General features: G+C 38.0%; 1 protein-coding gene across 3 annotated transcripts; it reads left to right on the top strand.

Annotated features, from left to right (window-relative positions):
- Nucleotides 1–34: 34 nt before the first annotated feature.
- On the top strand, nucleotides 35–26,891 carry slc39a14 (solute carrier family 39 member 14). Of its 3 annotated transcripts, none has more exons than XM_088335704.1 (9): nucleotides 35–248; nucleotides 9,760–10,061; nucleotides 11,587–11,764; nucleotides 13,281–13,450; nucleotides 17,182–17,304; nucleotides 19,496–19,666; nucleotides 21,522–21,753; nucleotides 23,346–23,530; nucleotides 25,258–26,891. In XM_088335704.1, the coding sequence occupies exons 2-9, from the start codon at nucleotides 9,786–9,788 to the stop codon at nucleotides 25,408–25,410; spliced, it is 1,488 nt and encodes a 495-aa protein (XP_088191830.1). In that variant the 5' UTR covers nucleotides 35–248; nucleotides 9,760–9,785; the 3' UTR covers nucleotides 25,411–26,891. The 3 variants fall into 3 exon arrangements, with proteins under 3 accessions (XP_088191830.1, XP_088191827.1, XP_088191826.1); XM_088335701.1 differs by lacking the exon at nucleotides 13,281–13,450 and adding an exon at nucleotides 15,701–15,870 and having other exon boundaries at nucleotides 38–248; nucleotides 9,764–10,061; XM_088335700.1 differs by lacking the exon at nucleotides 13,281–13,450 and adding an exon at nucleotides 15,701–15,870 and having other exon boundaries at nucleotides 39–248.
- Nucleotides 26,892–27,346: the final 455 nt, after the last annotated feature.

Raw genomic sequence — 27,346 nt, 5'->3', positions numbered from 1 at the left:
CGTTGCAGTACCTTAGAAAATCACGCGGAGCAAACCTGTGACGTCTCCCGGAACTTAAATCCGGCGCTGTCCACCAAGAGCTCGTTTATATATGTTTCTCCTGAATGGGAGGAACAAGTGAGGGGAAGAATGAAGCGGCGGAACCTCAACCTGAACTGAATGTGTTTTTACTAGCGTGACTGACAGACGGCTGCCGGGGAACTGGAGCTGACGTCAAGGCTGCTCTTGTGGCAGCATCCGCGGAGAAGGTAGGGAAGCTAATTGAGCTAACAAATGCGACCTGCCTGCTAAGCTAGCCGCACAATGTTTCGTAAATGCTATATACATATCTAATATATAATATATATCATATATATATTAAAACTCCGTATTGGGGGTTGACAGTTCCGTTTGTGGGTTTTAAAGTGTTCTTCTAATTTAATTTGCAATGAAAGTCAAAGTCATTTCATAGAAGACAAGATCATTTATTTTATTTTTACCGCCAGTTCTATTGTCCTATTCACCAAACTTGAGCAATTTCTTTATTGCCAACGTTCATTTTTGTTTTGATAAAATACAAAATATTTGCATTGATACAAATCTAAAAGGAATAATGAATAAATATTCAGTGTTTCCCAGAGTTCATCCCAGCTATCTTCGGGCGGTGGGCAGGGGACACCCTGAACTGGTTGCCAGCCAGTCGCAGGGCACACAGAGACAGACAACTTACTCGCTCATTCAGACCTAGGGACAATTTGGGCCGGCCAATTAACCAGACATGCATGTTTTTAGAAAGTGGGAGGAAACTGGAGTGCCCGGAGGAAACCCACACAAGCACGGGGAGAACATGCAAACTCCACACAGGAAGGTTGGATCTCATGACCTCAGAACTGTGCTGCACATGCGCTAACCACTGCGCCGCCGTATATGTATAATTGAACAATCTATTCAACAATTATATTATTTGAGTGACAATTATTTGTCTCCAGAAATTCTTAATTGTGACCACCCTATTACTGATTGCAATTCCCCTTAATATGTGATGATAAAACTTACAGACACAACGCAGCACTTGTTTATTCACAGCAAGACGGACTGTGCATAACAAAAAAGAAGCAAGTTACTTTTTTCATTATTTTACTCCACTTACTAAAATGGTTATACAGCGTATACAATTTAAAATGATGAAAAACTGTATAAAATATGGGGTAAACCTATTAATTGACAGGTATGTAATCGTAACGTGCAATCTTTTAATGATGGAAATTCCCATTCTTTTAAGAGAACCGGCTTTTTCAGCTCATATTTCGGCTCGTCAAATTTTTGTAGCCTTAACCAATATACCACCAGTAATAATGTAACCTTACGCATGAAATGAATTATTACAAATCTATTATGTACTATATTATGCTAAACTTGCTATTTTTCCACTCTACAATGAACTTAACTAATTTAAACTATTTATACTAAGCACTTTAAAAGTCAAACACAAAATCTATGAAAAACAAGCTACACAACAAAATAAAAATATTACATTTTTTTTAACCATTTACAATTCATTTTCTAACCAATGTAGACAGAAACAACCCAGAACCTCTGAAAAACACACAAAAGTATTACAAAACTAAAATATGTAAAACAAAGAAAAATAATCACCAGTCTTTTCTTAATGAAGCATTTAGGAACGCTATACTTTAGAGCTTCAACCATTAGTATAATTAAGACAAGTCCAAATTTGGATCATGTCTGACTGTTCCTGTGTGTTATGTGATGCCCTCTTACATCCTCCTTCCCATCAGAGAAAATTAAAGCCGTGGCAGTGACAGAAACCTAAACAAGCTTATAAACCAATCAACCAATCAACAAAAAGCTGGTGGGTAAACAAACAAAGCGAGCAAGTAAGCTTCATGGCTTAAAAAAAAAAAAAGAGATATCTAAAATTATTTTGATTAAATTCGAGTTTATATATACCGTAAAATTAGGACTTTAAGGCACACCTGATTATAGGCCGTACATTATTAACGGAAAAAACATTTTGTACAAACATAAGCCGCACCTAACTATAAGTTATATGTGCCCACATTGAAGCATGAGATATTTTCAAAGAAAGCCGGTATACAGTTTTAATAACATATGGTGCCTTAACCCCTTGACGATCCAACGGCTCTGCCAATTTGGCCCGTCAAGCTCTGTCTGTTCTAAGTCACCAGTCACTGCCATGTCATGCCACATACCATCAGAAAGCTTAAAGTCTTAGGTTTCGAGATATTCCAAAATATACTCATCAGAGAAACATCACGATCAGTCTGAAACCAGATACTCCAAAACTATAAAGCCTAGGTAACTCACCAAATTATCCCCTGGCCGTCTTCTACTTCTTTGAATGTCCTCGAAAATGGCTTAGTTACATCAAGGATAATTCATAGAATCCAACCGTGTAAAATATTAACTCCAAAACACACGATAATGCCGACAGATTAATAGATATCCGCCTAAAAGCGTGTGTGCTTTGCTTCACGTTGCTTCTTTTAAGCCGTTCTTTTCGCCGCAATATTTCCGTTTTCAAATAAACAGACTTGTAATACTATTTCCAAAACGGTAGTTAGGCCTCCCCTTACGAATGACACCTTTTCCATGATGACGGTCTGTTCATGCAAAGTTTTATTAAACTTGCATCCTCCTCGATGCATATATTCCTCGTGTCTCGCTCTTACTTGTACTGCTCTGGTGCCCCTGGCGGCCGCTAGCAAAAATGCATAAATTACCTGCATCAATGCATAAGCTGCACGGTTGAAAGCTTAGGGAAAAAGCCGCAGTTTATAGTCCGAATTTTACTGTATTTGAAATATTATTATGCATAAAAAATATTACAACTTAACGAGACAGCGTTCAATTCCAGTCATCGCAGCCTCCTGGTGCAGAGTTTGCATGTTCTCCCTGTGCCTGTGGGGGTTACCTCCGGGCACTCCGGTTTTGTTCCACATTCCAAATACAGGATAGTCATATTGAATGGCTGCTCAAAATTGTTCCTAGTTGTGACTGAGCGAGTGACTTTTCTGTCTCAGTGTGCCGTGGCAACCTGGAAATCTCCTTACAGCCCAAAGATAGCTGGGATAGGCTCCAGCATTCCCTGTATTGAAGATAAGCACTGCAGAAAATGGATGGATAGAAGTTAATGAAACGCCATGGCGGGATCAATCAGACCTTGGTGGCCCGCCGGAGACTTTAAACTATATGGGAAACACTAGGGGTGGGGCGATATGATTAGGTTATGATTCGATTCAGTATCACGATACTAACGTGCTAATTCGATTAATATGACGATTCCTGATTATTGCAGTTCTGCACCTAACCCTCAAAACGAGCAACTTAAATCATACACTTCTTGGACCATGAATGATGTTCAAACATTGCACATCAGTCTTGTCGGTCAGTCCGGAATCTTGGATTTATTTCAACTGAGACAACGAGAACATAACATGTACACTGTGCAACAGGTTTACAGTTACAAAATGTCATGGACTCAAATGTCAACGTATTACAAAGGTCCCGGTTGCAGACCAGGTGGAAACATTTGTTGGCCAGGAGAGGGATAGGCGCCACCAGGCTGTACTTGCCCAAGACACACCGCAGGAAATTGTACCCCGACGACCATAGTGGTTAAGGGATCCACAACACAAATGTGGTCCTTAACGATCCTATTTACACTTAACTGTAAGATGATAAAATAAAATAGAACCTCTAAAAGGGTTGGGGTCGGTTAATGTTTATATTGGGATGAAAGCGCAAAAAATGTGCCGTGATGTTGGGCGTGTTACCGCAGTAGGATACAAGTCTGCTTCATCTTCCTGGGAACTGTATACAAACCAAAACTATGTCCATACTTTTGATTCTAATTTACAAGCGCCTGCCTTAGTTCTCGTTGCATTCTTTCTTCCTCCATTTTTATTTTGGATTTCCTGCACTGTTTGTTTATGGCTTAAGTGAAAGATTAGTTGCGTTAGTTGTTTTGAAATTTCAGAGAGCTATTCAAGTTTTATTTGAATTTATAACAAATATTCATTGTTTCTTTTTGCATTATGAATCCCTTAAGGTTTCTGTAAAATTTGCTAAAAATCACAATTCAAGATGTTTCCAAAGTAAATTAAATATTCTTGAACCATTAGGAGGATATGGACAGTTTTGATTTATTTTGAAAGGTTGTACCGTACTCTGACGTTTTGTCCCAAACTGAAAGGATGACTGGAAATGCAGCTATCCTTAAGTTAAATGAGTTAGAACACACAGAAATATGTTTTTATTTTCGCCTGAATTCTTTTGCAATTAAAAAGCTGCAGATGAGTGTAGCATGGGCATCTTAGCTGAAAAGCATTTGAGACAATGGCTTGAAGCCTTACCTAATATCTTGTCAAATTTGAAGACAATCTGAAAAATACTAACTGCGATTTTTATCCAGACCAGTATTGCAATTTCGATTAAATTTCAAAACAAAAGTAAATTTTCTGTGCATTTTTTTTCCAGGTACTTAACCCTTGGATCAATGACCGACCAGTACACACTCTCTTCCATGAGTGGGGTCAAAAATTAGTGGCGAAAAAAATACATCCAAGGGTTAATTAATAGATCTGACAGAGCACTAAGCCACGTCCACTATAGTTACGGTATCCATGTATCACACACGGAGCAAATGGAGCGGCTGAAACAACAGCGGGCGACTCTTTAGTTGCTATAGTTTGGCGCTCTGCATTAAGGGTTGGAATTGGGGCTTTGGTCACCTAATGACTCCCAACACAGCAGTTGGGTCTAAAATGGCGGCACCCTGTTTGGCTGCGGCTGCACCGGCTCACTACAGTTTAACTGTACGGGTCAGGTGTATTGACATTTTGTTATGTGTGCATGGTTACAAAGAATGACAATAAAAGTAAATTCTTCTTCATTCTTCTTCTTCTACACACGACCATTCGACTTACGCTAAACAGTAAACACGAACATTTTTTTCAGGATGTCGAAAAATATCCGGACATTGCTGTAAGTTAGATTTTGTATTGTGTGCCTTTTTCCAAGTACAGGACATTACTGTAGTGCTTATTTTCGCCGCTACCGGCATGTGGCACTGTGAGAGGTCACCCAGCATCCACCCAGAAGAAAAAAAATCTGCTTTCTATTTCTAGTTCGTGTGTAAACATTCTATACTGTCTATACTATGTCTATGCTATCACCAGGGCGCTAAGATTTTTTACATTTTTATTTTTTAATATCTTGTGCATCCATTCAATATGGTTGGTGTAAAGTGTAAAGAAGAGGCAAGCAGTTTCTTTTGAAACGAAAGTGGAATAAGAAAGCTTGATGCGGTTGAGAAAATGTTTGGATTGCTTTTTTTCGGCCACTCTCTAACACGGAGGAGGACCTCTTGAAGTTTATTCATCTTTAGAGAGCCTATTACTTTTTGAAATGTTTGTTTTTAGTATAAACCAATACAGGTTCCTTATACAAGCCTTAAACATATTTATATAAACCTTTAACATACAAAATGTAGCACTGAAGCAACTTGCGAACAAATTCAACTTACAAACGATCGTCTGGAACTTATTTTGTCCGAAGTAGGGGAGTGTCTGTTAACAGCGCCCTCGTCTCGGGAACTTTGTTAGGGTTGCTGTCTAGAAATCCTACAAAAAATCCAGTGTCTTGCGATTACACATTTGCATTAAGTTACATCGCAATATTGACTGAGTTTCGGTTGCCCTAATCGACATGATAATTAAAGACATTTTTATTTGAGAATCAACTCTTCTCTTAGAATCAACTTTCAGAGCTAATAAAATGCCTGGGACAAGGGAGGTAACTATATCTGTAATTAAGTGTTCCCTTTGTGAGGACCACATTGTTTTCCGAAGCAGGTAATGACGGTCCTGCTACTGTTGACCTAATAATTAATGGGGTGTCGCTTAAAGAAGAGACTTGAAAGCCCAATGGCAAGAGTTTGCAAATTTTGTGGGCACTTTTTTTTACTTGCGGCCAGAACTTGTTTGGCAGTCAACATTTCCCATTGTGAAATTTGATTATTTCTCATCAGCGACTTTAAGAAGCTTGGTATCAAACTCTTAAGGTAGGCATCATTGTTTTTTTTTTCAGATGTATTTTATTAAAATGCATTGGAACCTTTATAGTAAAATGCACTTTTGCTCCAAGATTGATCTTAAGCATTTAAAAGAGTGACTTTTTGCAGCTTTAAATATCTTCCTTAAATTGCCATTAAAAGGTCAACATCATTTTTATCTTTATTATACTATTGCACTCTTTGCCCTAATTAAATTCAAAATATGATTGAAAATATGCTGCTGTATGCTTTAAATTTTCTTTGTATTGTCATTGTTGTGAACGTGAAAAAGAAGTCTTCATTCCCGTTGTGCATAACTTGTATTAAAAAAAATAAAACTTTTGATATTTTTACTAATTGCTATGTCTACTATCAGAATGGTGACGTCTGCTTTTATAATCCGCCTTATCTGCCTTTCAAAACAGGCCTTGGACTCTTAAGGGCCCAGAGTTTCCAGCAGATCCTTGAAAAGTCATAAAAGGCATTTAATTCATTACTCTAAAAATAAGGCCTTGATTAGCATTAAAATGTCTTAAATCCAATTTTCGAAAGTCTTGAAAATGGGAACATGTTAATAAGATTTGTTTGTTTGAAATAAGGAGATTTAGTAACATTTATTAATTGTCTTTGTTAATAATTCACTAATTTACTTTTGTGGCAACTTTGCGTGACCACAATAAAGGAACTGTCAAAACGGTGATTTGGTTTCAGTCGGGCCTTTCGAAGTAGACACGTCTTAAGTATACCCACAATGCACATAGCAGCTTTGGACAGAGACGTTTACTTTGGACCATGGAGAAGTCTCAATTTAATGGGAAGTGGCTGTCCAACGAACATTTTTCAACACGGCTAGAAGCTGTGCCAGGTAATGTGTACAAGGCACGTTGAATTGTGCGCAAGACATATTTTATGTTTTTTTTTGTTTTATTCATTTTAATTGTGTTTCTTTGTCAACTTGGTCTTAAATTTGATTTCAAAAAGTTTTAAAAAGTCTTGAATTTTAACTTTCCTGAAGCTGTAGGAACGCTCCAGGCAGTCAGAGTTGCTGACGTTAATGGCATTTTTAAACATTTGAATTCAAAAGGAAAAATTTGTGGGTTTTATGGCTGTAAAAGACAATCTTTTGGTCATCTTATTGCCCATAAAACAATGCATTCTGGCATGTTAAAAATCAACAACCATTAATTATTGTATTTTACAGAAGTGTACTGCATTCTCTTGTTGAAAATAATAAACAATACAATTTTTTCCACACACACAAAATGCTCCGGGGGGGAAATGTTTCAAAAATCTTTTTTTCTAGATTTTTTTTTTTTCCCTAAATATTTTTTCATGGTCTGTTCTTTGAAAAAAAATCTTTGTGGCATATTTTTTTTCTTTTCCGTTTTTGCAAATGTTTTCTTCTTGCGTGTGTGCGCAAACACCCTTAGGCTGAGTACCGAAGGCTTTTCTGTTCAAATGAACAAGTCAAGTGTAACTAAGCTAATTGTGTACACTCAACACAAAAGACACTCATTAATTGTAACAGTCAACTAAACTATAACTCTTGTAAGAAAATAAAATGTGTGCTTCCTAGATGTTCATTGGTTTTAACTTTTATATTTGTTTCAAACATTTTGATAGCTCCAGTTAGCAACTTTGTTTTTAGTTACAGGGAAAGCACCCTCAAAAATTCCAAGTGCATCCGTTTGCTCTATAAACGTCCTTAAAAAGACTGAGGAATGCTCCAGTGTGGTCAGAGAGGAGAAGCCGAGCCTCCTTCATCACAGACTGAATGAGCCTGTTTGGCAAGCATGAATAAATGTTCATGTTTAAGATGAGTGTTCTTAACTGTGCTACGTTTTAGGCATGAAGCCAAAATGTTTTTTTGAAGCGGTGAGGTAGTTGGAAAGATTAACTATCATTTCTCCCACTCATGTCACTCAAGTCATGCTGTCATGTTCAGTAATGCAATGGGCTAGCCTATTAGGGAGTAAAATGCTGCAATTATAAATGGAAGGTTACCCAAAACTTGAAGTTCTTGCAGAAAGTATCCGGTTAAATAAAGTTGAAAATCCAGACTTAGGTTTTGGTCCTACAATATTTATGCCGTTTTATAGCAATCTGATCAGGGAGTCCCAGAACAAGTGACCTTGTGACACAAATACTGTTGTATTTATGCGTGTATAACCCACATTTTTTCCTTTTTGCCTAAAAAAAGAATACAAAGTTTTACGGTAGTATTATTATTTTTGCACCAATTAATAGGTACAAAAATATTGCCAACAATAATCATAAAATATTGTGTGCAATGGGTATCAAGCCTGGGCCACAGCAGTGAGCATGCCGAATCTAATCACCAACAATAGAGGCAAAATCTGATTCATCATCAGATACACCAAAGAGTTGTTTCATCCGTTTTTATTTATATCTTTTAGGACAATATTCCATTCCCTAACATTTGTTTCTTTTACCGTGAGCAAAAATAGTGTGATAAAGAGATAAAAGCTAATGGATTTTCGTTTGTCATCTGTATTGCGAGCGTTTCGGCGTTCTTACTAGGGATTGACAGATATGGGTTTTTCAGGGCAGACACAAATATTGGTATCAAGAGGAGGCGGATAACTGATATTTAGAGCCAATATTCATTTGCCGTAAAAGCTTACAAATTGGCATAAGAAATTGTTAATAATGCGAATGAATCAAAGAATATTACCGGTAGTTCTAAATGAATAAAAGAATGCTAATAGCTCTCTGAAACCTTTTACAGTGACTTAACTAGAAATTCAACAAAACTAACATGAATAATCTTTCATTTGAACTAACAACTAACAGTGCATGAAATAAAATTAGGCTTGGCAGCAACTTGTATAAAGGCAAAGACAATTTTAAAAGGTTCCCTGATTTTTTTTAACAATAAATAAATACAAATGTTATTACAACTAACATGACGAAAATTAATTTAAAACAAAAAGTGCTTGGAAATTTCAACGTAGCTGGCGAATTGAAAAGTGGGCATTCTTGTTTTAGAGCCCGATTGATGAACTAATGTTATGTTATGTTAACAGCTTCCACTTTAGTGTGCTTTTTATGCTCTCTCAATCATAAACAAACACCAACTAATAATATGATGAGCGCTAATATATCGGTTTCCACCTGAACGTCCCGCTCTAAAACAAGTTAACTGCACTCTTTACGCTATCTCTCAATCGCAAACATGCTTTTCTATCAAGGACACCGGCATGTCGTAACGAGTTAGCTGAGCTGCTGCTCTTAACGTTATTTTTCCTGCTTCAGTGGCTCTGACCCCGGTTGCTTATCCAATCAGAAGGCACGGGGTGGTAAGGAGAGAGGAGGAGGAGAGGAATAGGAGCGACTGAGAGTCTCTGCTGCATCTGAGACTTAATGATTGCCCTGTGGAATAAACAAAAATGCCAATATTGACATTCCCAAATATCAGTGCCAATAATCGGCCCGCCGAATCATTGGTTGACCTCTAGTTTTCCCTGCTGCAACACAGGTTCGATACCCAATGCATACAATGTTTTGCAGTTTTGTCAGCAATATTTTTGTCATTGCGCTATTTTAGACTGTATATATGAAAAAAAAAATGTTTTTTAGGGGGCGGCGCATTAAAATTTGGTGCACATTATAGTGTGGAAAATATGGTACAATATCCCCCTAATTTCCTGTCTTATTGGCAGAAAGACTTCCAACCAGTGCAGCCGTCATGTGGATCGACTTTTCCAGGATCTCCCAATGGTTGCCCATTTCCATGTTGGCATCAGTTTTGCTGCTTTACCAAGTATCGGCACAGGAGAACAATCCAGGCCAGTCGCCGGCCCAGGTTCTCGAGGACCTTTTGAACCGCCACGGGGACAACGGAACCATCAGTGTACCACAGCTGCGCTCCCTCTTGGTCCTTCTCAGCCAGAGTGCTGAGGTTGAGGCGCTGCACCAGGATGCGATCGCCACGTCTGTTCAAACCAAATGGAACAACTCCAAGGTGAGAACAATTTGGTTCTTGAATTAGAAACATGTAACCTTTGGTAATTGCGTGTGATGGCAAAAAGACTGGAACAATTCAGTTGAAGTATTGGAAACTGCTTCATGAAGTGGAATCATTTCGAATAAGTTCAAGTTGTTACATGAAAGATTGAACATTAAAGGATAAAGTCAGCAAGACAAAGTTTGAAAGTGAGAAATTTATTGAATACAGAAATATGAAATAAATGCTGAGTATGTAGAACAGGGGTGGGTAAAACTGTCGCCGAGGGGTCACGCACAGCTCGTCATGCCGTTTAATCTAATCTGTCAAAAAAAATGGAGGGGGAAAATGCAAACTTGTATACAGTGCTGTTCAAAAAAAATGCAGAGCAAGCATGGCAATAGATACACTTTTGCAACATGAAAAATATATATTGTAATGGTATTGCCAGGTCACCAGCCTGCGACCTCTGCTCCAAATGGGGCACTCTGGAGCAAATCCTGAGCTGCTTATTTGAAAGCTTTGGGCGAGGGGCGCTACCGTTCGCGCCATGATATAGTCTTGTAGGCCATAGCGAACACCTTAAGCTGTGAAATTGGCCAATAAAGATCTCGATCGCTTTCCTCCGGGCTGGGGAAAAGCCACCATCAGCTGCCAGAGGTACCTTACCTGGCTTGCTAGCTAGCAACTACAAAAGACTGGCAGATGCTTGTTGATTAAGGGAAGCAACTGAAATTCCCAGAATAAATTGCCACCACAACATTAGGGCCTGACATGCTGCTTATCTCTGAGGCCTGCAAGCTGATTGTTTTCCTGGAACTCACTATACCATGGAGGACCATTTTGAGGAGGCCAACGAGAGGAATGGCAAAATATGCTGAGCTAGTGGAGAAATGCCGGAGCAACGGGTGGAAAGCACGATGTTAGCCTATCGAAGTGGGATGCAGATAGTTTGCTGGCCAGTCTCTCTGCAGGGGTTACAACATCTCGGGCATCACAGTGGCCAACGAGCGAAGGGCACTTAAGGAGGTCACAGAGGCAGCACAGGTTGCCACAAGGTGGCTATGGCTGTAAAGAGGTCAACTATAGGTAAGGTAGCGCTACCTGGAGACAAGTTGGGGTCTGATCAACCCCAGCTTGATCGCCTGGGCGAGTGTGCAATATGTTTGAAATAACCAAAACATCACTGATGATGTGTCCAGTTTTCATCAGTCGGTGTATGTTCAAGGCAGTAGTTATATTTGTTAATGAGTCAATGTTGGTTTACACCACTTGCTCAGAAAATGAGCTTCTCTGTGGACTCCCTTGTAGATGTTGATGTCCACTCCATCAAAAAGCCGCTTTAAAAGACACTCAAGGCGCGGCATTTTTCTTCAGCTTAACCTCGTGAAGGTTTGCCAATTTGGCCCGTCAAGCTTGAACCTTTTCATGTACTGCCAAGAACTCAAGAGAATCCGTTAAGGGTCATTACCATTTCACATGACTGTTATTACTACTTTGCTCTCATATACTGATTTCTGCTTTATTTTTTTCTCCCTTCCAGTGTTTGCCAGAGGACAAGCTGGCCATCTATAACGTGGGCGAGCAATCCCGCCTGGATGGGAAGGGTTTGCAGGACTTGTGCCCTGCCATGTTGCAGCAACTGGATGATGGTGCCTGTCGAGCTCGCAATAAAGAAGAACCGAGCGGCGACGGCTCACCCAGGCCCAGTGACGCTGAAGGTAAAACATATATGTGATATAATACACTTTTGCATCTTAGGGGTCCTAAATCATATACGAGTGATTTGCACACAAAGGCAATAAACTATTTTCACGTTGGTTTTGAAAGCAGAAGTGAGCCAGTTGCAGAAAAATGCATTATTTGCAACACAGGGATCCCACCCACGAAAAGCTAAAATCTGCAAAGTAGTTTTGCACCTTTTTTTTAATGTATATATTTATTTATTTATTTTTTGTGAGGGGAAGGGAGGGAGACATAAATAGAGGGGGAGAAAGAACAAATGTAAAACTGTTAGATTTTAAAGTTCAACAGTATGTATTTTAGTCGAGTATTTATAAAAAAAAAAAATTTCGGAGGGGGCGCGCCTTCATTGAAGCCGAGAGAGGGAGGGAGAGAGAAAAGGAGAGGATACGGCACCTTCATCATCTGGTCGCCGATGTTGTCGTTGTTAAGCGTCCTACTGCTCTTCAAAGATGAGATGAACCTTGCAGTTTTTAGCATGCATATGATGACACTAACAATAAATCTTAAATCACTGGAGAAAAGCTTGTTTCCGAAATTGAGTTAGACTGTTTTGTTCACTTCTGGCTTTCCTATTTTGGTATCACATTCTTTTTCATCTGTAAAATATCAAAGGCTCCTTTTCTGGTAAAGGCCTTAACGTTTTGTACATAAATGGCACAATTCGCAAATTGCTAAATACTCTGGGCCCCTGGATACGACATGAATCAGTTCTGAGATTGGGGTCGCAAAGTGAAATTGCCTTACTGTTGGGGCTAGTAACCTTTGGAAAAATGAAATGTCATCTACTTCTGGTGTGATGTCGCCTCCTTATTTTTATTATAGTCCTAAACGTCGTTACACATGGTTACAACCATGCAACATAGCGAGGGTAAACGGTGCGCTTGCTTTCTTCGCTTTTCTCGATTATCCCAAGCTTCGATTCCATGGTTATCATCCATTTGCGTCTCCCTTTAGCATCACTGCAAGCCTGGCGGCCCAATAGCAAAACAAGTTTAAATTTGTGACTCAAACTGAAGAAAGAGTGATATAGGCATTGTTGGAGGTTGTTCAGCCAATAGAGTATCCCAATTCATTATGCTGTGACGCAAGTCGATCACAGACCAGCATTTTATGATCGCATTCAGGCAACTTAGAGACGTAACTCATTATATGGCAAACATTGCAAGGTTTGAATTTGTTGTTGATGTGTTGTATAGTGGGAAATACAGTAAAAAGGGGTCAAAAGGGAAAATGTCGTAAGGCGGGGATGCCGTATCCCAGGGGTCTAATGTACTTTCTCTGCTATTGCTGTTCAATGAAAATCTTATATTTACTTAAGTTGTTTTATCTGTTGGCATTTTCAGCTTTTCTTCTCCATTATTTTTTTAGCTTTTCATGTAGGTCTAACATCAGAAACCGGGGTGTTTAGCAGCTTTTTTTCACCAAACAAGCTATCTTCAAGCTACCTATTATGTGTTGACCTTTAATATAACCCCTCGCCCACATTTCCAGTGTGGGGCTTTTCTTTCCTGAGTGTGTCCGTGGTCAATGTCTTCGCCCTGACCGCAGTCTTCGTGGTGCCGGTGATGAAGACGCGCTACATGAAGCACACCTTCACCTTTTTCATTGCGCTCGCCATCGGCACGCTCTACTCCACAGCCATCCTGCAGCTGCTCCCCGAGGTTGGATGAACCCTGACCCCTGCCGACATCTATTTTGCAACCTGCACATGCTCGGGGGTTTCATTTAAAACCATTAACCCCCTCCCATCCTTCCACACCTTCCTTCTGGCTTTGCATTTTCCTTCCCGTCTTTGTTTTTTAAACTGACCTGGCACATGTGTTGTTTTCTTTGTTCAGTGTGGACAAAAACACTGGCTTCTTGATTTGAGCATGAATGGGAGTCTGTCTGCTGTAATTTGGGTTAATTTGCCCTCTTCTTTTTTTTTTGTCTAGGGTCTAAGGTGAAACTAGCTGAATGAACAAAGCAACACTTTGTGTGTGTTGTGCACAGATTTTATCATTTGATAATTTTTTTTGTGTGTTTTTGGTACCAAGACTGTTTTATAAATTGACAGTGTTTCTTCACCATATAACGGTTCGACTTTCAATTAATTTTGTGGATTTTTGCGTATTTGGCGCAGTTTCGATGTCACTTTGGTTTCAGTGTACTGGTGCTTGTAATCAGGAAACTTGAGTTCAGTTTCCTAGACGCTGTTTGGACCAATCCAAATAAATTGATTGTCACTAGTCTTTGAATCGTATATCCCTTTTCTACATGCCGTTTGCGAGTATTCAGATAACAAGGGCGAAACAAAAGTCTCATTATTACACAAATTGACATTGTTTCTGCAATTAACTTTTGATGTTAAAAATATTTTTTTGAATTTATGTCACTCACCAAAATTAACAAAGAACAATCTGTTTTCTCTCGTTCCAAAAGTGGGCTTCATTGCTGCATATCATATGTTTATGAAATTGATTTATTGAATTGTCTTTATTGTCATTGATGACAATGTAGTGAACATTGTTTGCAACCAGATTAGACATTGCACTCCAGGGTTAACATGTAATAAAGACTTAAAAGAGAAAAATATTTTTAGAAAAGGCAGGGTAAATATGCAAAAATGTTTCCGAGGTAGTGCTGGTAGACTGGCCTAAGTTGTAATAATAGTGCATCGTAACTATAGCGCTTGTACGTGGTATGCAGTATGCATGGACTTACACGATATATGGATGGATCCAACTGTGTTCAACTACTAGGTATGGACTTTAGCATTTTCTCTGTTGGTGCAGAAAACAAAACAATATGAAAATGAGAAATTAACCAAAACCTTTCAGGCTTTTTAGCGAGTTAGCGGAGTTGGCGCATATCATTTGCCTCTGTACTAAAAGTCCCACAGTGCTTTGCTACATCAAAATATCCTGGAATATTGTAACGGGCCCCTGCGCAGTAGTGAACAAAGTAAACCAATTCCTTGTTTATAGTACATGGATACAGTGTTTACCATACCATGGAAAGTCTATGGTTGGTTGGTTAATATGAGTGTTTTTGTTCACTGAACAGAGGAGAGCGGGGATGGAGGTTGGGACTTTAACAACTGAACGTTGAGCACAGGAAAGGTTCAAGAGAGATGGGCACACAGCGCAAGACATTCAACTTCTCTTTCTCTCTCAGTGCAGTCTGTGGCAATATTCTTATCGTTTGCAGTATTTTGTGACAATTTTCCAACAAACTTTGCTTGCACCTTGCTTTGAAACCATTATTTAGGACAAATTACGGTCAAAATGAGCCTCAACACCTTTAAGTAAATGACGGCTGGAGACAAATTTTTAAGTGGTATATTCATGTTGATATCGGACACAGGCTCTGGCATTATTATTATTTCATAGATTTGATCAAATAATCAAACGTCACATGGCAAAAAAAATGTGCTGAAGAATTGGCTTTGTTTGGGGAGGGGTTTTGGCGGTTTTGTTGAATTTTGCCTGTAAATATATGGTGTGGCTCTCTCAAAATATTTTTTTAAAAAATATTTTTTCTTTAATCGCTTTTTGGGTTAAAAAGTTTCCAGACCCCTGCTGTACGATTTATTTTTTTAATCCATCTGCCAAACACTTTTTGGCTAAAACGTACCATTGCCGAACGGCTACCGCTTTATCTCCCACAATAACATTTTTAAAGTGATCTGTCCATCTGGGTGAAATTATATCCTCAAATGTTTGTTTGGGTAAATAACACAACTTTACCTTCTGCTTTAGCTACATAAATGAGCCCAGTTGAAACGCGTACCGTGAGGTGCACAACAACCTACCTGCTGTCACTAATCTCCTTTCCCCTTTCAGGTGGTGGTTTCCCCAATTCAGTTTTCTATTTCATTAACAACCTCTCTCTCTTTTATGGTGTGTGTTTCTCCTCCTGTCGGCGCTCAGTTTGGGGTTACGGTTTCCTGTGCGTGACGCTCATCTCGCTGTGCTCGCTGGTGGGGGCCAGCGTGGTTCCCTTCATGAAGAAAACCTTTTACAAGCGTCTGCTGCTCTACTTCATTGCGCTCGCCATTGGCACGCTCTACTCCAACGCTCTTTTCCAACTCATCCCAGAGGTAGTGCATTGCAGAAAACTGCTAACTAAAAAGAAACATTCAGTCATGCAATTACATTTCATGTAATATTCCGCATTCACAAATTTGAGAAAATCCGCAAAGGGTTGATCAGAAAACATTAGGAATTGACGTGCGCTTTTCTTGCTTGTAATTGACACAAACATGAATCAAACTACGTTAAGGCATATGGAGAAAAATATTTTTATCCTATACATTGAACTCTGTAATGATATTGCAATCAGATGGATTCTATTTTTTAATACATTGCATGGTCTTTAAAGTACAGCTAAAATTGTTGACGATAAAAAAAAAAAACTTTCAGAACAGTTGTGCAGATTGCATTTAATTGTCATTGATATCAACATTGTAAAACATTGTGTGTAATAAATATAACGAATTATAAAAAAAAATATCAATATTATGCTTTCAAAAACATTTTTTTTCTTCATTTTTTTCCAATAGGTTGTATGGTGCTAAGGGTAAAGTCGCAATTGTTTGAATAAATCATGAAACGATCGCACCTAGATTACTCACAACTCTTGAATACGTAATAAACATAAATGGTTTGAAATCCAAAATTGAGTTTAACTTTTTAAGTTAAGCAAAGCCTAAATTTTTTAAATAAAAAAGTAGACTACTTTGTCTGAACTACTGATAACTTGTAAATTAAACTTAAATACGTAACAATGTTTTATATATACAGTATAATATATAATATATATATATATATGAAATAAAAAATATATTTTATTGGTTGGATGGACCTTTAAGTGAAGCCTAAATAAATAAAATGAAATTTAAAAAGAAAATTTAAAACATGAAAAGGAAAGAAAAAATCTGAAGTCAATTCAAATTAAGTATTAGAGTGTATTTTAAATAGGTTGAACGTTACTTAGAATAAACCTAATTTTTTTAAATAAAAATACCTTTCAGAACACTTATTATGCAGATTATAATACACAAAATAAGACTAAAATTACCCCAAAAAATTTATGTACTTTAGGACTATACGACCTATACTAAATATAAAATTTTGATTTGAACAATAACAATTTAGAACACTTATTGTGCAGATTTTTGAAAACAACAACTAAATACAAAAAAAAAACTTTACAAATTGGAGTGTATTTTTCATAGGTTGTGTAATTACCATACATTAAGTAAAACCAAAATCAAAAATTCAGAACACGTATTGTGCAGATCTCAAAATAAAACGCATCCAAATGTGGGCTACTATTTACACCTAAACTCTTGTTATTATTGCTTCTAAATCTTTTTTTTTCTCTTTCCCCCACACATCCCACTTGTCAGGCCTTCGGCTTTGACCCTATGGTCAACTTCTACGTGTCCAAGTCCGCTGTGGTCTTTGGAGGCTTTTACCTCTTCTTCTTCACTGAAAAGATCCTTAAGATGCTCCTCAAGCAGAAGCATAAAGTAAGTGAGCCAAAGTTATACATACTGGAAAATATATTGAACCGCTAAGCAGCACACAATTTTGTACCTTTAAGACAACTACAGTATTTTCTCATGGTTTCCGGTGAGATTTATCTGTGAAATTATTGACACATTAATACCCGGTATAGCATTCCACATGTTATTTTAACACTAAACTGCAAGAGGACCCGCTAGGCCTGTGTTGTTAATTTCAACCTTGCCCTGTTCTACCATATGTCCCATTGCGTTCAGTCCCCCTAGCATACGTCACCTGAACCAATGTCACTTAAACCAATGTCACTTAAATGGCTTTGTATCTGTTTTTTGGGGGAAAATGTAATAGAATAGTACAACACAGAGGATTTGCACCATGTATAGAAATCACTTTTGAGCAGTGTTGTGCATGTTACTTTAAATAATTTACTCTATAATAAATGTAACCAGTTACTAGGGAAAGTAACTATTTCCGTTACTTTAAAAATAAGTTGTTTCTGCACATTAGTAAATAATAAATTCGTAATCGCTATCTCAACTATATGGTAGTCGCTATTTTGATAAGTGAGATGATCCAAAAAGACATTTCGGAGGAGAGAACACGGCATCAAGTATGCGAGGACACCCCGCAGTTTGTGTTCTGCGGCCAAAGTAATGCACTGCTTTTGACCGTCAGTAACGGTAACAACAACAAAAATGATTTGATTACCCCGTGACTGAAAGAATAGCCCCCTTACATAACGGCGTTGTTTATAACGGTGTTATTCCCAACACTGCTTTTAAGCAATTTGAAAATATTTACTTTAGCGAAATGACACCATCTTTTCTTATTTATCGAGACACAAATGTTCAGAATATAAGTCGTCATTTCGCCAAAGTTAATATTTTCAACTTGCTCAATAGGGATTTCTTATTTATGAAAACAACTGACCCACCATCTTTAACCATACACTTATTTCTACTTCAGAGACACATTTGGCATTTCCCATAGACCAAAAATTTATTAACAGCTCACATCATTTCAGGTAAATCTGGCTTGTTTTTCACGAGGATGGTATAGTTAAGCTCGCTCCCAACACGATATCATACTATCCGTTTTAAACTCATAATTGAAGACACGCCTCCGCGGGGTCTTACAAACTTGAAAAAGTTAAATGTGATAACCACAAGTTAAGGCCTTAAAAAGGTCTCAAATGTTGTTTACAAGTCATAAATTTACCTCTAAAATATCTTAATTTTTCTGTCTTCTCTATATTATAAGTAAACTGAACAAAATATGGATCGTTGTGTTGTAGAATTATTTGTAATTTTCCTCCGACTTTATTTATCTCTAACCAATAAATGCAATGTGTCCATCGGAAAATCCAGATTTTCGCATTTTTGAAAATGACTGTACGTAAAACTCCTACATAATGCTACAGTCTCTAACCTGTTGTTACTTCGGGATGGGAAAGTGTAGGCTTCCCCGTTGTGATGGAGTAATGCAAAGTATAACTGGGTTCAAGCTCTACCAGGGCATGAGTGGTAAGGGTAACCGAGCTTACTCCTGAACCCGTCCCAGCGGCAGCAAGGTAACTGGTACAGATGGACGCGGACCTCCGTTACAGGGTCGCCCAGCTGACGTCCAGAACTGTCCCAGCGGTGTACTGCTCCGCCACCCCGACTGGTTCTAGTCCGCTCCCGCACAGTTGCCCGCCCGGAGCCTTTTAGGAACAGGATCGCACGTGGCCTTTAGGGGTCAGAGCAAGCGGTCGCTTCAAGGTGCTGGTTCTGCTGGTTCGTCGCCGGCAGGGTTTTGGTTCCACTGCGTGCTCATTCAAATTACCTGAAACGTTTGATGCTAACGATTGCACTGCCAGTGTCGTACTTGCGCTCACTTACAAGGCGACCTGGAAGAAGGTGTAGCTTTTGAGAGTCAGTTTTTTTTTTTTACTCTTTCGTATGACAAATATTTTGTATCAGCATTTATTTTTTACACTGGAATGGTATTTTACTCCTACAGTTGTTTTATTTACACTAAGACAAATATGTGAGACTGTAAAACCTTTTTTTTTCCCACATACAAAAAAGGTTATTCTTTTCCCTTTTACTCTGTCCATTGTTGAAAGAACACCAGAGTAGTCAAAACACTTTGACAAGGGCATATTTGATTTATTGTGTAAAATTAAAGACTGGTTATTCTCTTGATTGTTGTCAGGGTCATGGCCACAGCCATTACTCAGGCAAGGAGCAGTACTCTTCAGCCAATGCTGACATGGAGGAAGGTGAAAAACTGCAGCATAACGGAGAAGTAAGCGGTGGCCATGCTGTCGGTAAAATGGATGCCGGAGAGGGAGAGCTCATGCTGCAGCACTCGCAGACCCCTCAGGTACAGTGTTGTGAATTTAATGGGGGGGTCTTCATATGTATCACTCGCAAAGGTTTCAGATCATCAAACAATTTTAATCACACCCAAGGAAAACACAATGCAATTTTGAAATGTTATTCCGTGTACAGTGGAACCTCGGTTCTCGACCATAATCCGTTCCAGAGCCCTGTTCGAAAACCGATTTGTTCGATCACCGAAATAATTTTTCCCATTAAAAATAATGTATATCGTTTTAATCTGTTCCAACACCCTGAATGTTTACCTTGAATGTTTAACCTAAACATGAAGCTAACCCAGGCTAATCGTACGTTCGCGTTATCGTAATCTTCCGTACAAAATATTACGCTAACATGAACATGTAAAAATTTTAAAAAAGGAAAAAGAAAATAATTATGAATAGGATTTCTTACCTTTGTGGTGGTCAGCAGAAGGCGCAGGTGGACAGTGGGGTATTCCCTAGCAAGATCAGACACTCGCACAACTCCTCCATATTTTGCTATTTCTTTCTTAAATGCAATAGTTGTAAGCACTACTTTTCTTTTTTCACCTGTAGCAACTTTGCTGCTTGCACTGACTTTCTTCGGAGGCATAATTAGGGGCTAAAACACTTCGTACACCTATATTAAAAGCGTAAGCAAAACGAAGCACGCGATAACAGTTGGTCTCAAAAAGAGCAACCTACACCCGTACGCCGCTCAGCATCGCACCCTAGCGTACGCACTCACGCATTTTTTGACCGAACAGCGAAGCAAGAATTTCTCAAAATTTCTGGTTGGACTCCGATTTGTTCGAACTGAGAGGCGTTCGAAAACCGAGGTTCCACTGTATTAGAACAAAAAAATCTAGGCCTATCTGTGCCTATGTGAACAAGTAATTGCCCCTCCTTGTTGAATAACTAAGTAACTGACAAATCAGAGTTTGCGGAAAACCTAGTTCAATTCCACAATCCACAACCAAAATTGTCTGCTACTATGTGTGTTGAATCAAGAAACCACTCAAATTTAATCTATTTAACAAAGTGAAGTAGGCTACAACATCTCAAGAACACAATTGGCATGCCACGGTCCAAAGAAATTACAGAAGAAATAAGGAAAACCTGATTTAAATGTATCAGTCTGGAAAAGGTCACAAAGCCGAGTGTCAGGGCTCCAGCAAAACACTGTTATAGCCATTATCTACAAATGGAGAAAACTGGGATGGTTACAAACCTTCCCAGGAGTAGGCGACCAAAAATGAAAGAACTGCAGGCCTCGCTGGCATCCGCTATGATCACTGTTCATGACTCCACTATTAGAAAGACAATGGCCAAAAATGGCATACATTGGAGAGTTCCCACTAAACAAAAAAAAACAACTGACTCGGGGTGGGGAAAAAAGAAGGTTCTGGCGTAGCCAAGTCAAAGTCCAGTATTAAATTTACTTGAGATGCTGAGGTGTGATCTTTAACAGGCAATTCTAGTTTGAAAACCCTCCAATATAGCAGATTTGAAACAATTTGAGAGGGTGGGCCAAAATTCCTCCATAGCCTTGTTAAAGACTAATTATCAATTATCATAAACGTTTGATTTCTTTTATCTCTGTCGAAGGTGGCACAACTTATTAGGTTCAGGGGGGATTACATTTTCACATTAGGCCAGATAGGTTTTTTTGTGCCTTAATAAATGGAATCAACATTTCAAAACTGCATTTTTTATTTTCTTGTGTTGTCTCTGTGTGATATTAAAATTGGTTTGGTGATCTGACACGTATTGTGAGTAATAAATATATATACAAAAAAAAACTTACGAAAGGGGCTAAATCTTTTTCACTACCCTGTACCAGTGTCACCTTTTTCAAACGATTGCGTTCAATCTCAGGACCATCCGAATGTGGATGGCAGCGGGCGGGCCAGCAGGAGCGGTGGCTGCCACTGGCTCAAGGGAACGTCTTACTCGGACATCGGCACGCTGGCCTGGATGATCACGCTGAGCGACGGCTTACACAATTTTATTGATGGCTTGGCCATTGGCGCCTCCTTCACTGCTTCAGTTTTTCAGGGCATTAGTACCTCGGTGGCCATCTTGTGTGAGGAGTTCCCTCATGAGCTGGGTAAGTATACGGTACACCACTATATTTTTTTATATAAGAAACTACATTAGGGCTGCAATGATTACTCGATGTTATCGAGAAAAAAATTATTATAGAATTAGTCTACAATGAACTCCATCGTCAACTTTTAGCGCCAAACACGTTTTTCCCAACTGTGTACGTCATATTACATGATTACAATCTCGGCTGAGAGTCGATCATGAGCAATAGTCACTTGTGTCGAGTAGTAAAATACAGAAACGACAGCGTCAACATCAAGTTGGCGAGACAAAAACTTCTAAAGTTTGGGATCAATAAAAAGACTACTGTATTTTTACGACCATATGGCACACATAAAAGTCTCTGATTTTCCTCAAATTGTGCAGTGTGCCTAGTGTGTGATGTAAGGCGGCGGACGTAGCTAGGGATACCTCATGTGGGAACGTGACAAGTGTCCTGCATGCGCGGAATAGGACATGTGACGTCACACGCAATGCGCCCTATGGTTGTGAAAACACGGTACTTGTGAAGTTTGCATTGCAGACTTAATGTATTATGGTATTACCTTGGTGATGCATGAACATAAAAAGAACATGTTGGAAGGAAACGTCTGACTTAATTCTGTAACATTCAAGTAACATTAAAGCCCATACAGTTTTGATGAAATGCATTATACATTGTAAAAGCTTATAATTGCTATAAAAGAGAGCTTGAGCATTATGCCAGAGTCTGTCTGACAAATGTACTGTATTTTAAATTAAATGCAAGCAGTCCAATGAGTAGTCACCAAAGATCTTGATTTTAAAGCTGAGAACTGTTAAGTTTTGAAACCACTATTTACAAAAAAATGAAGGTCAAAATTAGCCATAATGATCTTAATTAACTGTGGGAGGGAGGCAAGTTTAAAGTGGTATATGCGTTGATATCTGACACAGGCTGACATTTTTATTATTTCATACATTTTATCAAGCCATCTGACGTCACCTAATGAAATAAAATGCACTGAAAACTGTGTTTTTGACTCGAGAATGGGTTTGGCGGTTTTGGTGAATTAAAAATAAAAACGTATGGTATGGCCCTCTCAAAAAATAAATCAAATGACTTTGCTATTATGGCTCCTTGGGTCAGAAAGGTTCTCGATCCCTGCTCTATAACTTCCTGAAAATTTTAAAAAAAATAAAACCAAAAACCTATCAAATTATTCAACTAATCATTTTAATAGTCAGGGAAAAGTCGACTATTAAAATTAATTGCAGCCCTACTTTGCAAACATTTAGGGCTGCTGCGGATATGACATATCCGTCTAATCGCGAATATTTTTCACATTTGCGATCACCTTCTGTTTTCTGTGAAATCAGGGTTGTTTTTTTTCATTAAAGTATACAGTATATGTAATATTAAGCTCATATTTCAGTAGCTTATTATGCAGAAGGGGGAGAAAAATGACAATGTATTTGTCAATTCTGATTATTTTTTATGACAATCATCTCCAGAAATCCCTAATCGTGACCACCCTACATACAATGTAATAAGTAGTTGAGAAGTTCTTCTTTTTTTGTGTGCATGCATGTTCAATCCATTTTGATGTAAAATATATCTTCTTCGTCTTCCAGGTGACTTTGTCATCCTGCTAAATGCAGGCATGACCATCCAGCAGGCCCTCTTTTTCAACTTTGTGTCTGCCTGCTGCTGCTACCTGGGGATGGGCTTCGGAATCCTGGCCGGAAACAGCTTCTCCCCCAACTGGATTTTCGCCCTGGCGGGTGGCATGTTCCTCTACATTTCCCTGGCGGATATGGTCTGTACATAGTTCACTGATTTTTTTTTTAATTCTTAGCGATGCGCCATTAAGTTTTATCCTGACGGTGCAATAATCGTTTATACCCTGCCTCTGAAGAACAATATCGATAAACAATTTTTTTTAACTGTATGCTATATTTAGAAAATAATTCAAACACACACAACATATAATTATTTTTGTGATTGGCTTTCTTTTAGTTTATGATCACAATAGCATTATACATTGTAAACATGCCTCTAAAAAGTGTCAGAGACTAGAACTTGTCTTTATCAAACAATTGATTTAAAACTTAGCTTTTTTGTCATTTATAACTATAATGACAATACATTGTGTTAAGCACCACATATTACAGAAAGTGCACATGGTTATTGGTGTGAAAATAATTGTGTGAAAATATGTCACTTATAAATATTAAACAAGCGCTCCAGTACTTAATATCAAACTTGCCTTGGTTAGGAAAAATATATCCCTCATTCTCGTCAAAAAGTTTAAGATGAGGGGTCTTCACCATTCCGTAAAGACAAATAATTAAAACGAATTAATACAATGCAGATAAAAGCTATTACACATTCTTGTTTCACTAGCAAATCACTGTAGTTTTGAATTGTTTTTCTAGTAAAATAAAATTAGAGATATTTAAAATGAGCAATGTTTTTTCTGGTAAAGTACAAAAAAAGAGGATGCACTATAATTTCTTATTGTACTACATTTCTAACCTCTAATATAGATTGTATTCAAAGATAGCAATGTTTTACACTAGTTGGTCAACTAAAATCAATAACACAAAGAATGAGTCATATTATCTGATTTATCGATGATTTCATTTTAAGAATAGTTTCCATTAAAAATAAGAAACAATTTTAAACCGCAGAAAAAATGATTATCGTATTTTCTACATTATAAGGTGCACCTACAAAACAGTCTTCTATGATATTAAATACATTTACATTTGTATAATAAGCTTATTCTATAGGACACAAACTAACATTATGAAATCTGTTTTCAGCATTACAATAAATTGATTCATTCTTAAATAGTTTCTGAATTGAGTATCATTTTATTGTAATTATGCCTTTACCAATTTTATCTACCATATTTTATGCTCTACAAGGCACACCAGATTACAAGGAGCAATTTTGATTTTCTGGCAAATTTGAGGTTTTAGTGTACCTTATAGTCTGAAATTTCAGTACAGAGACCCCTCGCTACTTCACTATTCTGTTATCGCTGGTTCAGTCCTTCCTGGGTTTATAATTAAATTGTCTTTGTTGTCATGGATATCAACGTATCGTTCACTGTGGTCATAGTGGGCACACAGCAAGTGCTGCACAAGGAATTTTGTGTACATATATTGGGTGGGGGTGACTGTTTGGGTAGGTGACTGTGATAGACATGCGCAGTCAACGTCTCCGAACCAAAACTAGCAGCCACTAGTTTTTAGCGGCTCATTACATTGAAAATTATTCCAATTAAATCGGACTCTTGAGTAACATCAGAAACACGCAAAGAAATTTTGATCACCGGCGGGTGCTCAGTGGATTGTTATCTGGTCTAGGAGTTGCCGGACACAACCGAATGTTTGATCTTACATTACACATAGTCCAGCGTTTTTCCGAATTGCTCAGTCCACAATTGAATGGATTTGGGAGTACAGTCCATAAACATGCCCGACTAATTAAACTTCACCTGCACTGGAGTCATTGTGGATCATTCTTTTTTCCTAGTTCCCCGAGATGAACGAGGTGAGTCGGGAAGAAGAGAATGCTGGCGGTAGCAGCTTCTTGCTCACTTTCGCCATCCAAAATGCCGGCCTGCTAACGGGATTCGGCATCATGTTGCTGCTCACCACCTACTCTGGACAGATCCAGCTAGCTTAGCTAGCCGTTAGCTTCCTGGACAGCATTATGTGACCACAATGAAGAAGAAAGAAATCAGTTTCATACGCAGAAGAACATTCGAGTTATAAAATATTTGGATTTTGTGCAATGGCACCACCCAAAGAAGATTGCTTGTGTCTACTTGTTTATTTGGCAACGGGTTACCAGTGGCTAAAGCTTACTGCAGTATCAACTTGTCTGGAGTTAGGTTCTCAATCGTTTCTTTGTTCGCTGGCGGTTTGAATAGTCCAAATTAAGTTAATTAATATATTTAATTGATTACGATGTACAACTGATAGATACATTTTCTCCATCAAAATCATTTTTTGAATTGAAACCTGAATCGCAAGCCCAAGTATTAATACATTAATATATTATATAATAAATTGGCTACCCCATATTAAGGGACAGTTGACCTAATTTAATATGTAATAAAATGGGATTTAACTAACATGTACTTATAACTACAGTTTATATATCAGAGATTCATCAAAAATGTGTTTACTTACCTCATTATAGATGACTTATGATTGAGTATAGTTGAAGTTTGGCATGCATTTATAATGTATGGCTTACAATTAATTTCCATTTTACTGAATTTAGAAGAAAACTCGTAGAAAATAATAGTCAATTGAATTATATACGGTACTTGTTTTTATTAGATGAATTACATATATATATATAAATATATTTTATTTTGCCTCCCCAAAGATATTTGGCTTTCAGATGTGAAGATGCGTACAAACACGGACGTGTTACTTAAAAAAAAAAAGTTGTCTTTTTCAATGTTTGTTTACTGGACTGTTTTGTTGACAAAGGTTTACGTTTAGAAAGTTACTGAATCGGTTACATACTTTAAATTTGCTGCATAATCTATTTAGTATCATGTTGAGACAATTTATCAGCTGGCCAACCAATTTTAATATGTTTTCAAGGCCAATACAAGTGCAGTAGACCCCTTGGTATACGACATGAATTGATTGTAAAGTGAATTTACCTATGCTTATGCGTACTTCTTAACGCCCAGTTTTTTAGATAACATCTAAAACGGCAAAATAGTAGCTAGTTAATACTACTAATTTGTGATAAAGGTAAAGATTATTGAATAAAATACATATACATTTAAATGAATATTACATTTTATTTACGTTTGTGTGACATGACTTGAGCTGGTTGATTGGAGTAGCAGGTGGATGCAGCGTGAGATAGGCGAAATGAAAGGATTGTCTTACTCTAAGAATATTTCCTTTCTCTAATCATCTCCTTATTCTTTATAATTGTCCCGATCATCGATTGGTTACGGCCATGCAACTAAGTGAGCGTAGCCATTTGTGTGCCCCCTTCTTGATAATTACAAGCTTTTTTTCCCGTGGTTGTTGTATTTTTGTTGCTGCAAACCCATCTCAACAGATTCAAGCTTGTTTTATCCGATCCTATCCGTCCATACAATGTTTTTGGCTTATCTAGTGTCTGGTCGCGGGCAGCAGGGAAGCCCAGACCTCCCCAAACTCATCCAAAATAGTCGAACTCATTTAGGGCGGGATATGCCATCTAAGAACCATGGTCTCGGACTTGGAAGTGCTGATTTTTCATCCCAGCTGCGTCACACTCTGCTAAAACTTCAACATCATAGTGAAAATGGGTTGTCATATCCTCCGGGTCTACTGTATTTGGCCTTTCAATTTCATTTTTTGTTATGTTGAGTTTTGATATCATGGAAACTGATTTTTTATTTTAAAAATTTGATATTTCTGGCTTTTCTAAAGTTATTGGTCCAGGTATGACTTCCACTCTATTTTTTGATGCTGGAGATTATTTATTGCATATTTTATTCTGTAGTCTTTCATGTTCCAAATTGCACGGTCGAAACGATGGACAGTGATTCAGAATTCTGTCAAGATCTGTTACAGTGAATTCCAATACCTGGATCAACTGT

The sequence above is a fragment of the Urocampus carinirostris genome, chromosome 5, assembly GCF_059441175.1.
Source record: "Urocampus carinirostris isolate Australia breed hairy pipefish chromosome 5, RoL_Ucar_1.0, whole genome shotgun sequence".
NCBI lineage: Eukaryota > Metazoa > Chordata > Actinopteri > Syngnathiformes > Syngnathidae > Urocampus > Urocampus carinirostris.
Note: the sequence above shows the minus strand (reverse complement) of the source record. Positions and strands in the feature narration are given on the sequence as shown.

Bases quoted from the DNA above. Each gene is read 5' to 3' on its own strand.
- slc39a14 (XM_088335704.1), top strand. From the start codon at position 9,786: ATGTGGATCGACTTTTCCAGGATCTCCCAATGGTTGCCCATTTCCATG. The intron at 13,451-17,181 runs GTTGGATGAACC...CCCACTTGTCAG, and splicing joins TCCTGCAGCTGCTCCCCGAG to GCCTTCGGCTTTGACCCTAT. The intron at 19,667-21,521 runs GTACAGTGTTGT...GTTCAATCTCAG, and splicing joins AGCACTCGCAGACCCCTCAG to GACCATCCGAATGTGGATGG.